The sequence below is a fragment of the Dendropsophus ebraccatus genome, chromosome 6, assembly GCF_027789765.1.
Source record: "Dendropsophus ebraccatus isolate aDenEbr1 chromosome 6, aDenEbr1.pat, whole genome shotgun sequence".
In the NCBI taxonomy this organism is placed as follows: domain Eukaryota; kingdom Metazoa; phylum Chordata; class Amphibia; order Anura; family Hylidae; genus Dendropsophus; species Dendropsophus ebraccatus.
The window spans coordinates 99,094,430-99,108,607 of NC_091459.1; the positions used below are offsets into that span (position 1 = coordinate 99,094,430).

General features: G+C 40.4%; 1 protein-coding gene across 1 annotated transcript in view; it reads left to right on the forward strand.

The window, feature by feature from the left end:
* The window catches only part of NYAP2 (neuronal tyrosine-phosphorylated phosphoinositide-3-kinase adaptor 2), an 89,852-nt gene that overhangs the window by 39,379 nt on the left and 36,295 nt on the right, over positions 1 to 14,178 (forward strand). Inside the window, exon 2 of the mRNA XM_069973886.1 lies at positions 11,375 to 11,676. Within this exon, the coding sequence (XP_069829987.1) occupies positions 11,375 to 11,676 (302 nt within the window). The remainder of the gene's footprint in view (positions 1 to 11,374; positions 11,677 to 14,178) is intronic.

Sequence of the window (14,178 nt, forward strand, 5' to 3'; positions counted from 1 at the left end):
AGGAGGACCAGACTGAACCAGCTTTGTGAAGTTTAGCAAACTTTTACTTTATTAGCCTAACCTTGGACATATACATGTCAGACATATATACATGGCAAATCTGAGGGATTCTTTAAAGGGAATCATCCCCGCCTGTCACTCATCCCCTTGAGCACGGTTCCCTTTAAGAGTGCGGTGAGAAAATCCCATAGCTGATGCAATAGCGCATAGGCTTTAAAGAATGCTGTGCAGACATATCTCCACAACCTGTCTCTTTGTCTTCATGATTAGAAAAGATAGCAGTGTCAAAAAGGTGGGGCCAAGACTCCTGGGCGCAAGGCTAGCTACGCCTCACCGCTGTTCTAGTCCACCCTCCATCTTGGGAAAACCCCCGACTTGTATTTGATGTATCTTTGCCAATCCCACGTTGGTGCCATGGCCCTGTGAAGCACTGACATATCTGAAGTTGTCGCTCGCTGCCCCTGTGTCAGTGCACCTGCGCCATCTACAGCTACTACCATTGCTGTAATGCACGCATGGCAAGAATGCTCCTGTACGTCTCACCCCGCGTGCTCTGCCGCAATGGTAGCATTAAACTGTAGAAGAAGCAGGCGCACTGACACAGAGGACAGGAGCATCTGCATTGCATCAAATGATTTTTTACAGAAATAAAGACAGATAAATTGTAGGGATGTCTGCACGGCATTGTTTAAGGCCTACATGACAGCTGCAGCAGCTATGTGTGGGTCAGAGGTGGTGACAGATCCACTTTAATATTTTAGACATTGCAGTGCTGAAAAATCCATATCTATCTCTATATACCTGTATATAGTAATTGACCTTTGCATTGTTACCTTTGTTCTGTGCTCTCTTGCATTTTCTATGTGCTTATGACTTAACCTTAGCTAATCAGTTCACTTTAACATACTAAGATGTCAGCCCTATAAAACATAAAATTATTGAAATAATCCAGTAATTATCAAGATCGCCATGACCCCATTATCTTGATAAACTCCAGATAACGGGCATTGTCATCCCTTTAATTGCTTTTGTGACCCTGAGTATTAGAGGCGCTGACACAGAGAGTGTGATTGTCATATTAGAGCACTTTGATGAATAATACAGCGTTGCTTTGATGAGTGGCACTAGAGAACTTGTTGTTGAGGATAGATATAGAAGTGCAGACACGCAGTAACAGGTGACTTCTCTTTGACCTCTGCTGAATTAATCTTGAGTGCTTTTTGCATTGACCCAATTTCCTTAAAGGCCCTTGATTTATATGATTTAGTGACTATCTTTCAGAAGGTCCAAAGATATAGCTGGGAGCTGGAAATCACAGAGAATGTTCTTGCCCTGATGTCTACAAACACTGACATTGTTAATATGTAATTTCCTAAAATAGCCAAGCTCAGTTTTGTGTGATCTAAAACAAAACATAAAGTCAAGGATTTGCAAGCTGCCTTAGGATAATGGAAAATATGAAACACAATTATATAGTTCATGCATGTATAATTGGTGAATGATGCTACATAATCGGAATTAACCATCCTTTCTGCTCCTGAATTAAGACATCTTTTGTTTTAAAAGAGAACAATATATAAAATAACAAGTTTAAGAAGTTGATATATATATATATATATATATATATATATTTTTTTTTTTTTTTTGCATACATATTAAGAGCCTAATAATCAAGGACTTGCCTCGTGTCATTATCTTCAGGCACAAAGTTATAAAACCAAACCAATACAGGACTGGTCTAGATATACTGTAGATGGGCCCATGGACATACAACATAGTGGGTCTGCATTTAACTTCTTGACCTCTTTGACTTGACAAGTGAAGACTATTTTTACCGTTTTAAACGTTTCATGAACGTTAAAGGGAACCTTTACCATGACTTTTATGCTGCTGAAACCTGTCCCACAAAATTTGATTGATAAATCTTTGCCCATAGGGGTATAGAGATAGATCTGTCAATCAAGACCAATAGGCCAATGGCTCATGGTTAACAGATTCCCTTTAAGTCCAGTAAGTGGCAGCCCTGGTCATTTACTCTATATTTTGTTTTACATGTAAGCATCAGTAAATGTGCTAATAATCACCATTTGCCATTCAAATTTAAACTTGACCTAAAAAATGAGGATAAAACGTTTAAATAATCAAGTCTTCCAGTACTTATCAGTTGCTGTATGTCCTGCAGGAAGTGGTGTATTCTTTCCAATCTGTCACAGTGCTCTCTGCTGCTACATCTGTCCGTGACAGGAATTGTCAGGAGAGGTTTTCTATGGGGATTTGCTCCTGCTCTGAGCAGGTCCTGTCACAAATAGATGTAGCAGCAGAGAGCACTGTGCCAGACTGGAAATAAAACTCAATTTCCTGCAGGACATACTAAAAGGCTTGAGATTTTCACATAGAATGTATATTTTCAAATAGTAATGTATAAATCTGTATACCTTTGTGACACCAGTTTATGTAATACTATTTTTCTTTCTCTGGGATACCCCTTTAAAGCAAATGTACTATCAGTTACATCACTTTTTTATTTTTTACATTACCCAATCATCACTGGCATGGGGATGACGGTGGCACAGTCCTTCTATCAAAATGCTGCCCTTTTCCTGCACCCTGCACCGCTGTTTTCCATGCGCCGTCCCAGCTCTATCACTGGAGGCGGGCTCTTTGTGATGATATCCCTTCCCCTCTGTGACGTGCCTCCATTAGAATGGACCGCCCTCGCCGGCGCCTCTCGTGTAATGTAAAAAAAAAGTTATGTACCTGATGGTACATTCGCTTTAACAATGAAAGTTATTGTCAGCTGGATGACATTTAATAAATCGTTGACACGCATGGTTTATATCGAACTGTAAATATATTGAGGCATATTCCCGAAGGCTGCCCTATCACCTATAAAGGTTATTTGTGTGGGGGAAATGTTTTAGATGTAGATTCCAAAAACCACATGTATACTCTGCTCTACTGCTTGGCTGAGCATGCATGCGTGTTGTATGAGAAGAAGAGAGAAGGCACTGCCAAAATCTTTTTTAGACATGCTGGAATCTAAACCCCTATTACATGGGCGATGTGGAGAACAAGCAACCTGTCAGGTAAGTGCTCCCTCGTTCCTCGTTCCCACGGCCACTGCCGGCTGTGCTGTAATAGGAGCGGCGGCAGAAGACCACCGCTTTCTCTTATGGGCTGATCACTCGGACAGCTCCCTACGCCCCCCCCCCCCCCCCCCCCCCCCCGGGGTGATCGTCAGATCGATGGGGTGGCACATAAGAGAGAGCGGCAGTCTGCTGCCACCGCTCCTGTTACGCGGAGTGATGGCAGCAGATCGTTGACAGGCTGATCAATGGCGTTTCAGCCTGTTGAAAGACATTGATCAGCCGACATCGTGCATGTAAACTGATCGTTGTCTTCTATTATGACTTTCAAATTAATGAATACGGTATCATTTAATTCATAAAAAAAAGTACTTTCCATGCTGTCAGTAACATGATACCCAATAGTTTTAGGTAATTTTTGAAACATTCTTGTGATGCTGAGTTGCAGACCAGGTGAACACTCAATGATGCCACCCATCCCTCAAAAAAATATCAGATCGCTGGGGCTTAAAGCAGCAGAAAACCTTGCGCTCAGTTTCTCCATTTAAAACCATCTAATTCCAGTTGTAAAGTTTAATTCAAGAGTGTAAGGTCAGGCTGTGACTAGGGTCAATGCATACAGCACATCTAAAATGATCATATCAATAGGCAATCAATTTATAAACCTGTATTCATGCAAATGAAAACCACCAATTTAATGACTGGTATAGTCGCTGGGATCATTATTTCATCTTCACATTCAGAATCTTTGACCTTAGGAGGCCGGGGTGCACTTACTGGTTACTGTGTGAATGCTCTCCATAATGACAAATTATTGTTATTCTTGCCGCTTTTAATCCTTTTCACTGGCTAGAATAGCACAATACTTACACTGAACCTCTACAATTATGTGATTCAATTTCATGCCTCTAAGAAAGTGACTTTATCAGTGCGTTCCTGTTTTGTAGTCTTGTAACATATAATAATCACCCGGAGAGACATCTGCCATTACCATGTTAAATTTTCACAATTGCTGATTGCACATTTAACAGTAGATGTCAGTCTCAAAATGCAAATACAAGTGCAAATTTATTTCAATTGCGTTCCTATTAAAAAGCTCATTGGAATGAGACTGACTAAAGTCTTTTACCTGAGTAACAATGTCCTTATTGACATAGTCCAACTCTTTTTTCTACATATGAAGGTGTATAGCTATAAGGCCTTATTCACACGTCCTGTAATTTACGGATCCATATTTACGGATCCGAGTTAGTGCACATTGATCAGTAGCAGAAATGAAAATAAATCCTGAAAAAAAGGACATGTCCTTGTACGGACCCAGTGCGGACCCAGATTTTTTTTATGGATCCTCTCATTGAAATGAATTGTTTATGGATTGTTTACGGATTGTAACATGTTTGGCATCCGTATTTCCGTTAAAAAAATACGGATGAAGAGCAACTTGAAAAGCAGTGAGCAGTAAAAACTGATTTACAGAAATACGGATGCAATACGGATGTCCAATCCGTAATTTTTGGCGGGTTGTTTCAGGACCAGAAAATATTACTGAACGTGTGCATAAGGCCAAAGGGGGCAGAGGTAACAGTTGTATCTGGTAGTTGAGTGCCATATAGGACCATATAGGACCACGCCGGTGTAATAACTGGCATATTGGGGCTCATTTACTAACACTGCCGCAATTTTAATCTGTTATGCTGTGGGTTGTGCTTGTTTTTTTTGTATCAAGTTGTGGCAGGTTTTAAAGGACACACTCATGACACACCCAAGACATGCCCATTTTACAGATTATTAAACAAAAATAATGTGTTTGTCAGGTTTTTTTTTTTATTGTGTTGCACCCCTTTAGTAAATATGTCGGAATACCAAACTAAAAGGGAAAATGAAAAAAAAATAAATAAAAAATTGCTACCACATCTGCTGGAAGTTTGTTCCGAGCATCTATTACTTCAGAGCCACCTTTCAGAGTAAGGTTACTTTCTGCGTAATAGAGAATAATGCTTTAAGTGGGAAAAGAGCCTTATAAAATCCCATTTTATGCTTTCTACTTAAATTCAAGCTTGGTCTTCATTTGTCCTTCCTCAGTCTACAAGGCCATAAATCGAAAAACAAGCTAATAAAGGGTTTGGGGGAGAGAAGTCTAGCCATACTTTGTGTTGAAGCCATGCTACATGAAAAAGAAACAAAAAACCAAAACCATAGTTTAATGCCCCAGCTTCTTCCATGGCACCTGCTATTTAGGTGATTGGAGCTCCCTATATTAAGTTTCCCTCTTGGGCTATGTTTACAAAAGATGTGATCAATGATCATGATCCAAAAAAATGGTCACAAAATGACAACGTGTGAACGTAGTGTAAAGAACATTTTTTTACCAGGTATTGTTACACTCCATCTCCAACATCTGCATACTGTAGCTGGAAAGAAATGGTTAGATTGCGACAGATTTGTTGCAGAAATCCCTTTAAAGGTTTGGGATTTTGTGATAGAAGTAATATACAAATCTTTACAACTTTCTGACATCAGCTGAATTATAAAAGAAAAAATTAATCTCTAGAGTACCCCTTTATTTGTCCCAATAGGTACTGTGAGTTTGTTAACTATGTTTGTACCATCCATTGCCAATGTATTAGTACTACTATGAGCTGAATAAAGTGGTACCCCTTGGTTTAGCACCGTTGTCAAAGCAGATGCTGACAATAGTAATTGTGCGGAGTAACTAATTACTATTTACCCATGTGAATGCTCAGACAGGACTTCTACAATAGTAATACTGTTTGAGTCTTCACAATATTTTGTCACCATGTCTTTTGCTCTTACATTCTATAGACTCTCTTTCAGAATTTGTAGCATCTATAGAAATCAAATGTCTTTGCTTAATATTACTGATTGGCTCATTCATTTAAGATAAATATAAATCAGAAAGGATTACAAGGGCATAAATACCACTCAGGCAGCCTGTATTGTTCCTATAGGGCTCATCGGAAGAGGACTCCTACCCAAGTTGGATTGTTGTTATTGTATATGGCAGTGACCCCCTCTCCAAATGTCCTAGAACAATAGCAAACAAGGTCATAGGAAATGATCCTAATAAAAAATATTCTGGCATACCAACACCAGAGGGGGGGCACAATTTTAGCTTTTGTTACAGAGCTCCTTCACTTCTTTGTATGCTGCTGCACCAACTACAATATTACTATGGTTTATACAGCACTTTATGGCCATGTTCCCACGTAGTAAGACACCCGTCGTTCCGTGACCTAGTTGAGTCACGGAAAGGCCGTTGTCAGAGAAGATCATCACTGCCGCTGAATTTGCATGCCGGAGCCGCACACTCCATTGTGTGCATGTCGGTGCATGTCTTGTGGCGCCGCTAGGGATTCCGGCCGGAGTGTATACTATGTGTGTACACTCCAGCCGGGATTCCTTAGAAGGCAGCACTATGTAAGTTCTGTCGTAATTAATAAATTTTTCCTGGTAATGTGGTAAAGATTGAAACAATCTTGGTGTACTGTATATTAACTTGTTGCCAATAAAGTTTATTTTTTATTTAGTGAAGAATAAAAAATTAGCATTCCTTTTAACCCCTAGTAGACCCTGGGCATACAGGTACGTCCTGGGCAGCCTAGGGGTGTTCAGAGCGGGGCCGCGTGCCCGCCCCGCTCTGAACCACCGCGGTCCCGGGTGCCGCTTGTAGCCCAGGAGCGTGGCTATTAGCGGGCACAGTCTGATCGCCGTGCCTGCTAATGAAGTAATCAGATGCAGCTGTCAAAGTTGACAGCTGCATCTGATTACCATATGCAGCCTCATCCCGCGATTGCGGAGGGGCGATCCCCGTGTCCTTACCCGGGTTATGGCGCTGATCCCGGCTCTGCACTTGGCACAGGGGTACGTCTAGAATAAGCATAAAAAAAGAAAAAAAAAAAGGTTGTTGTTAGTAAAAAAAAAAATCCCTCCCCTAATAAAAGTTAGAATTATCCCCCTTTTCCCATGTTATAAATAAAAATAAATAAATAAACATGTTTTCTATCGCCACGTGCGTAATCGCCCGAACTATTAATTTATCCCATTTCTGATCTCGCGCGGTAAACGGCGTAAGTAAAAAAAAATCCCAAAGTGCAAAAATGCGCATTTTTGGTTGCATCAAATCCAGAAAAATTTTAATAAAAAGCGATCAAAAAGTTGCATATGCGCAATCAAGGTACCAATAGAAAGAACACATCATGGTGCAAAAAATAACACCTCACACAGCCCCATAGACCAAAGGATAAAAGCGCTATAAGCCTTGGAATGGAGTGATTTTAAGGAACGTATATTTGTTAACAATGGTTATCAAATAAAAGAAAAGTTATACGTGTTACATATCGTTGTAATCGTAACAACTTGAGGAACATATCTAACAAGACAGTTTCACCCCAGGGTGAACGGCAAAAAAACTATTTCACCACACATATAATTTTTTCCTGGTTTCGCAGTGTACCATATGAACAAATTCAGCCTGTCATTGCAAAGTACAATTAGTGGCAGAAAAAATAAGGGCTCATGTGGGTTTCTAGGTGTAAAAATGCAAGTGCTATGGCCTTTTAAGCACAAGGAGGAAAAAAACGAAAACACAAAAATTTAAATTGGCCCGGTTAAAGCGTTGTCCAGGCTTAGAAAGGCATGGCTGCTTTCTTCCTGAAATAGCTCCACTGTTGCTCTTAGTTTGGGTGTGGGTTATGCAGCTCAGTTCCTTTAAAGTGAATGGAGTTTACATGTAATCACACACAACCTGAGGAGGTGCTGATTTTGCCAGAAAGTGCCTATGCTTTTTCGAATCCTGGACAACCCCTTTAATGTTATTATACATCATAATTAGAGATCAATATTATTCTCTCTTAAAGGGTACAGTAGCATCTAACATCTTGAAGCCCAAAATTCATATTCATAAACTATAACAATATGAGCTAATTAACTTTTTCCTTTAACAATCATCTAAATTGATGTTATGCCTTCTAATACATGCAGCCCATTACAGATGCAAGTTTCCTTCCTGTCAGATGTAATGAAGTGGGATCAACACCTACAATTATTTAAGCTAACGGCCGATGGTGTCTTTTATTTCAAAGACTGCTTATAAATCTGTGTGTGTCAGAGCGTGTGCCATGTAGATAGACTGGAACAAGAGGAGATGATGGTTAGCAGTCAAGAAAGTCAGGGCAAGTTCTTAGATTAATATAGTTTAATCCATTTAGTAGCCATGTGGTGCATGATCAGAACTTGGCAGAAAGTAATCCAATACTATTAACAAATGTATTGCACTGTATACTGAACCATTGATGATTACTCTGGCTCTCTAAAGCAATCTTTTCTCTGAGGGTGGCAGTATGTCCAGGGTCCATATGATTGACTATGGTTAAAGGGGTTATCCACCTGAAAGCTAAAAAAAAATCAAATGCTAGCTGGTCTTACTCATCAAGTCCCCATAAGTATTTTGAGCCGCTCCTGTCTTTCTAGTTGCTGCCATTCATGAGTTACAAGTTTTTCTAAAAGCCGATTTATATCCAAGATGGCGCCAGCCTGGAAACTACATTTCCCATCATGCATCTCCCTGATTGGTCTGTTTGCGTACTTGGCCCCTTAGTTTTCTTTCCTGCCCACTGCTGTCATTACTATTGCACAGTACACACAGGAGATGAATTTAGACATCCAGAGTGGGTAAAAATGAGAAAAAAACAAGGAAAGGGTGCAAAATAGGTTATGTATGTATGTTAGACATAGGGTGGTATTGGGAAGAGGGGTCGTTTAGAATATTGTTTTTGTTACCCGGATGACCCCTTTAAGGGCCCAATCAACAATGTAATCGCCGCTCGTTTACTGGGCCTATTCCACGGCCCGATGATCATTGAGCGAGGGCTGCAAGGACATCGTTACCAATGTCCTTGCAGCAGCATACATTATCTGTCCAGGCTTCTTCTCCCGGTCCCGGGCGCTCTATCTTCAGAATGGCCGGTCAGCTGATAGGCCACACTCAGCCAATCACAGGCCGCGGTGGTCCCGGCCTGTGATTGGCTGAGCGCTCCGTCAGCTGACCGGCCATTCTTAAGATAGAGCGCGCGGAACCCGGGGATGAAGACAGCGCGGAGAAGAAGCCTTGATAGGTAATGTATGCTGCTGCTGCTTGTCAAATCGTCGGTCGCCCGCCGCGCACCTCTATTCAACTGTAGCAAAGCGCGGTGGGGGAACGATGATTTTAGGTCTGGCCCTAAATGAAAGATCAGACAATGACACGATCATCGGCTGATCGTTCTCTCCATTTCACCGAACGATAATTGGCCGAATCGGGCCAAATGGGGCCGATCCGGCCGATTATCGTTACTATGGAATAGGGCCCTAAGACTATAAATGTATTTTAGTCTTAAAGCAAGTCCCGGCCCCATTCACCACTCCGAATTTACTAAGAGGTGCAAGCCCCAGTCACTGATTGGCTGTGCAGGCAATCGATCACTCCAAATGTTATCTGCAACTTTTGGTTAAAAATTTGCAGGAGAAAATATATCCTGAGTGACAATGACTTGGTAAATAGGGGACAGGTTCATGTTTCTTATATTTAATTTTTTTTTCTTCTTTATATTAAAACCCATGCTTATTAAATGTCACACGGATATCTGGAGTATGGTCAAATGCCATAGTGTGTTTGATGTGATTATTTCATATACCATGCAGCCGTTCTCATGTATTATAATGCATTTTGGTTTCTTTGAATTTTTCACTCTTTTATTACATTGCTGTGTTACTTTATTAGATAGATGTGGTATAAAAAAAACATTAATCGCTATTTTATCCAAGTGCCGATACTCCTAATAATTTCAGTTTGCATAAGATGTAAGATTCTTGATAAAAAGAAATATCTCTATCTGGTGGGTGGGGAATTTTGCAATAATTTAAATGGGTTATCCAGAAATGGAAAAAGAAGGCTGCATTCATCAAACAACAGCGCCACTCTTGTCCTTAGTTTGCGTATGGTAATGCAGCTCAGTTACATTGACGTGAATAGAGTGGAGTGATACTGCACAAAAACTGAGAAAAGGTGTGGTTTTTTTTGTTTGTTTTTTTTTAGAAAGGAAGCAGCTTGCGTTTCCACAACAGATACACTATGTTGAGGAACTGATCATATGCAACTTGTTAAAATCCCATTTACTTGTACTGCACTTTAAATACTGTAGTCGATGCAGATTCTGAAACAGAAATTCAAGCATAATGTGTGTCTCTAACCTGTCTATGCCGAGTGGTCACTTCCAGTGCCCACACCATGTCAGCAGAAATTTTGAAAAAGATAATGTTGGCAGACACTGGGCAGCCCTGAAACCGCCACCGGTTGCAAACTGGGAGGAGAAAGTATACATGTTTATGTTCTCTGTAGCCCCAGTTGTATAATCAACTATAATTTTTCACCGGATGACCCCTTTAATGGATTTTATTACCTTATAATGGGTGTGTCAAGTTTGTGAGGTTTCTTTAAATACCTTAAAAAATGTTGAACATGTCCTAGAGACATGTCAGAAGTTTTGATCCATCGGGGTCTAGGGGCTCAGATCACTACCAGATCATTAGATCTACCGCTGTACAGCTTTTCTTAAACACTGAAGTATACAGTCTCCATTATTAGTCTATGACAGTGTAGACTGCAGCAAGGCAGAAATGGCAGTGAGCAGGGGGAATAAATGGAGTGAGCACTGCTTAGACCCCCAATGATCTTTGGGGGTCTAAACACTCAGACCTTGACCCATGATAAATTCTGAAACTTTGAAATAGAATGGCACATACAGTTTCAGGACATGTTCACACAACGTAAGTTTCGAATTATTCACGGCTGTTGATGCCAATTTGCAACGTGCACTGCAGGCTAAGGAAATCCCGGCTGGAGTGTATACACATAGTATACACTTCGGCCGGGATCCGTAGTATCCACACGGACATTGACAAGTCACTTTTCATTGAATAGCAGACACACAAGCCTGACAAGTCACACAATGGAGCATACGGCTCTGGCCGCACTCTCCATTGTGTACTATGGTGAATTGGGATGCGGGTGCACACGGATGCGCCCGCGTCCCAATTCAGCACAAAGTAAGATTATCTGGTCAGTGTTGCAGTACCGCCCTGCCGAGTCATGGAACCGACAGTGTTTTACGCCGCGTGAACATAGCCTCATACTGTGTATAACAATATTGTCATATTTAGGAGAAACAAATCGTAAAATAATAATAATACCATCAGAAATAGTAACATTTGTTTTTCTTTGTTTTATACAGTATTGGTGGAGAGGTATCAAGAGGAAGCGAAGGGAGCTACGTCAATAAACATTTCCGCATGGGATTTATGACAATGCCTGCACCTCAAGACAGGCTACCACATCCATGTTCTAGTGGATTTGCAGTGCGCTCACAGTCCCTCCATTCAGTAGGTGGCGCTGATGATGACAGTAGTGGTTGCTCCCGGAAACAACCACCTCCGAAACCAAGACGGGACCCAAACACTAAGCTAAGCATTTCATCGGAGACTGTCAACTCCGGAACACTAGGCAAGAGTCCAAAGTTCACAGACAGGACAGATGGTAAGCTGAACATGTTTCCTTTCCAGGGCACGTTATAATTAATGAAACAATCCTCCTCATTTCTGAATCATATTCTGGGGGCGCTCATTACGTTATCAGAAGCAATTAAAATATTTCCAAGCACTCTCCAAATATTTACTTTTTGTTCTTTTTACTAATGATTGAGAGAAGAAAAGAACAGTGAAAATTGCCTTAGGCTGGCATAGACCAGAATTGGTCAGTAATTTGCTTTCAAATTTTTTCACTTGTATTTTCCCTTTTCTAGTCACTCCTGGCTCTGGCCTAAAAATTTGTATGCAAAATACTGATGAAACCTGCACTATATGAAGGAAACACTGGGTCACGTGTGCAAAGGCTATTTACACTGTAGCATTGGGACCGTGTTTGTGGCAGTTTAAAGGGGTACTCCAGCTAAAATCTTTTTCTTTCAAATCAACTGGTTTCAAAAAGTTATATAGATTAGTAATTTAATTCTATTTAAAAATCTTAAGACTTTCCAATGTTTGCTTTTTTGTCTGACACAGTTCTCTCTGCTGACATCTCTGTCCGAGACAGGAACTATCCAGAGCAGGAGAAGTTTTCTATGGGGATTGGCTACTGCTCTGGACAGAGGCAGCAGAGAGCACTGCGTCAGACTGAAAATAAAACACCAATTCCTGCAGGACATATAGCAGCTGATAAGTATGGAATGAGTTAAGATTTTTAAATAGAAGTAAATTACAAATCTATATAACTTTCTGAAACCAGTTGATTTGAAAGAAAAAAGATTTTTCGCTGGATAACCCCTTTAATCTGGTGGCTAGATGTAATGTTAGCAAAGACGAATTTCCCATTCACAAATTGCAGTCTATATCTCCTACAGTTGACATTGGTTTTACAATATGCAGTGTGTGCTTTTGTATTTTTTTTTCTCCCATCAAGCCAATAGGAGTTAATAGTGAAGAGTTGAAGGTAAAATGTATAACAACTAACAATGTAGATTATTTCTTCGAATTATTCCTTTATATAAAAATACCCCTTATAATCTCAGCAAATTCTACATATCCAATTTGCACTTTGTCTATGCAATAGTTTAGTTTTCTATTGAACTGTTATTAGCCTTGTTTACCAGTGGGCAAATGAGATTTCATGTTTATTTTTATTGATGTAAAGATGCATATCTGCTCGTTTCTAGTAGCATTGTAAGTAAATATGTGTATGCTACACCACTCAGTGATGTCAGTATATAGAACCAGTGAATAATCAGGTCAGCACATTTATATTCATTAGGTGAACGTGAATGATTTAAATAAGATCTCATTAATATGGGATGATTACAAGACTTCACTATACTGGGGTTTACATTAAAGAATATATTTCATCTGGTGTAAATTCAATATTTTATTAACATTTAGATGAATAATGAGCAGATAGCACAATGTCAGACTAGAAAACAAACACCACTTCCTGCAGGACATACAGCAGCTGATAAGTACTGGGAAGCATGAAGTTTTCAAATGGAAGTCATTTACAAGCAAGCTTTTTTCCTTCTAGAGGAGAGGTACTGTAGGTTGTATACTGTTTGTGTTTTTGCCCCCCCCCCCAGAGGTTTGCGTGGCCTATAACACTCCATGCTCTATTCTAACACTCTCTTTGGGGAGAAACTCAACCCCCTAAGTCATAAGACAATCCAGTTAATGTAAGTGATGTTTGCAGAAATCTGCCCTCCACCCCCACCCCCCAACCGCTTGTACCTTCGGATAGCTGCTTTTAATCCAAAATCTGTCCTGGGGTCCGTTCGGCAGGTGATGCAGTTATTGTCCTAAAAAACAACTTTTAGGCTTGCAACGCTGTGTCAAATTGACGTGGCTTAGAGTGTCTGTTCCCTAGGCTTGCATCGCTTCTCCTTTCTTCCTCCCTGCCCTCCTCATCATTAGGAACACCACTAAAATGATTTCTCCTATTCATCACCTGCCTGAACACTGCACACTGTACAGTGTTTAGACAAGTGATGAATAGGAGAAATGATGAGGAGGGAGGGGAGGAAGAAAGGAGAGGTGGTGCAGGTCTAGGGCACAGACACTCTAGGCCACACCAATTTGACACAACACTGCAAGTTTAAAAGTATTTTTTAGGACAATAACTGCATCACCTGCCGAACGGACCCCAGGAAAGATCTTGAATTAAAAGCAGCTATGTGAAGGTACAAAGGGTTTGGGGGCAGATTATGGGTACAGACTCACTTTAAGGCTAAGTATTTCTCGATTATTAGCTGGGAGTCAGTGGGGAGAAATGAAATGCAATACCCACAAACCTTTTTTGCTATGGCATTTTTCAGGACAGTTTGACTTTTTTATGCGTTTGCAGTGAAATTGCAGCAAGCTCTGTGTTCTACCTTTTTTTTTTACAGAACCGTCGCAGTTTTCCCCCATAGAGGAGGATAAAAATGTAAAAAAAAATTTCATGTCTATTTGCTTATTGGCCTTTTTCCTGGTGATTTTTAACCCAGTTTTCAATGGAAAA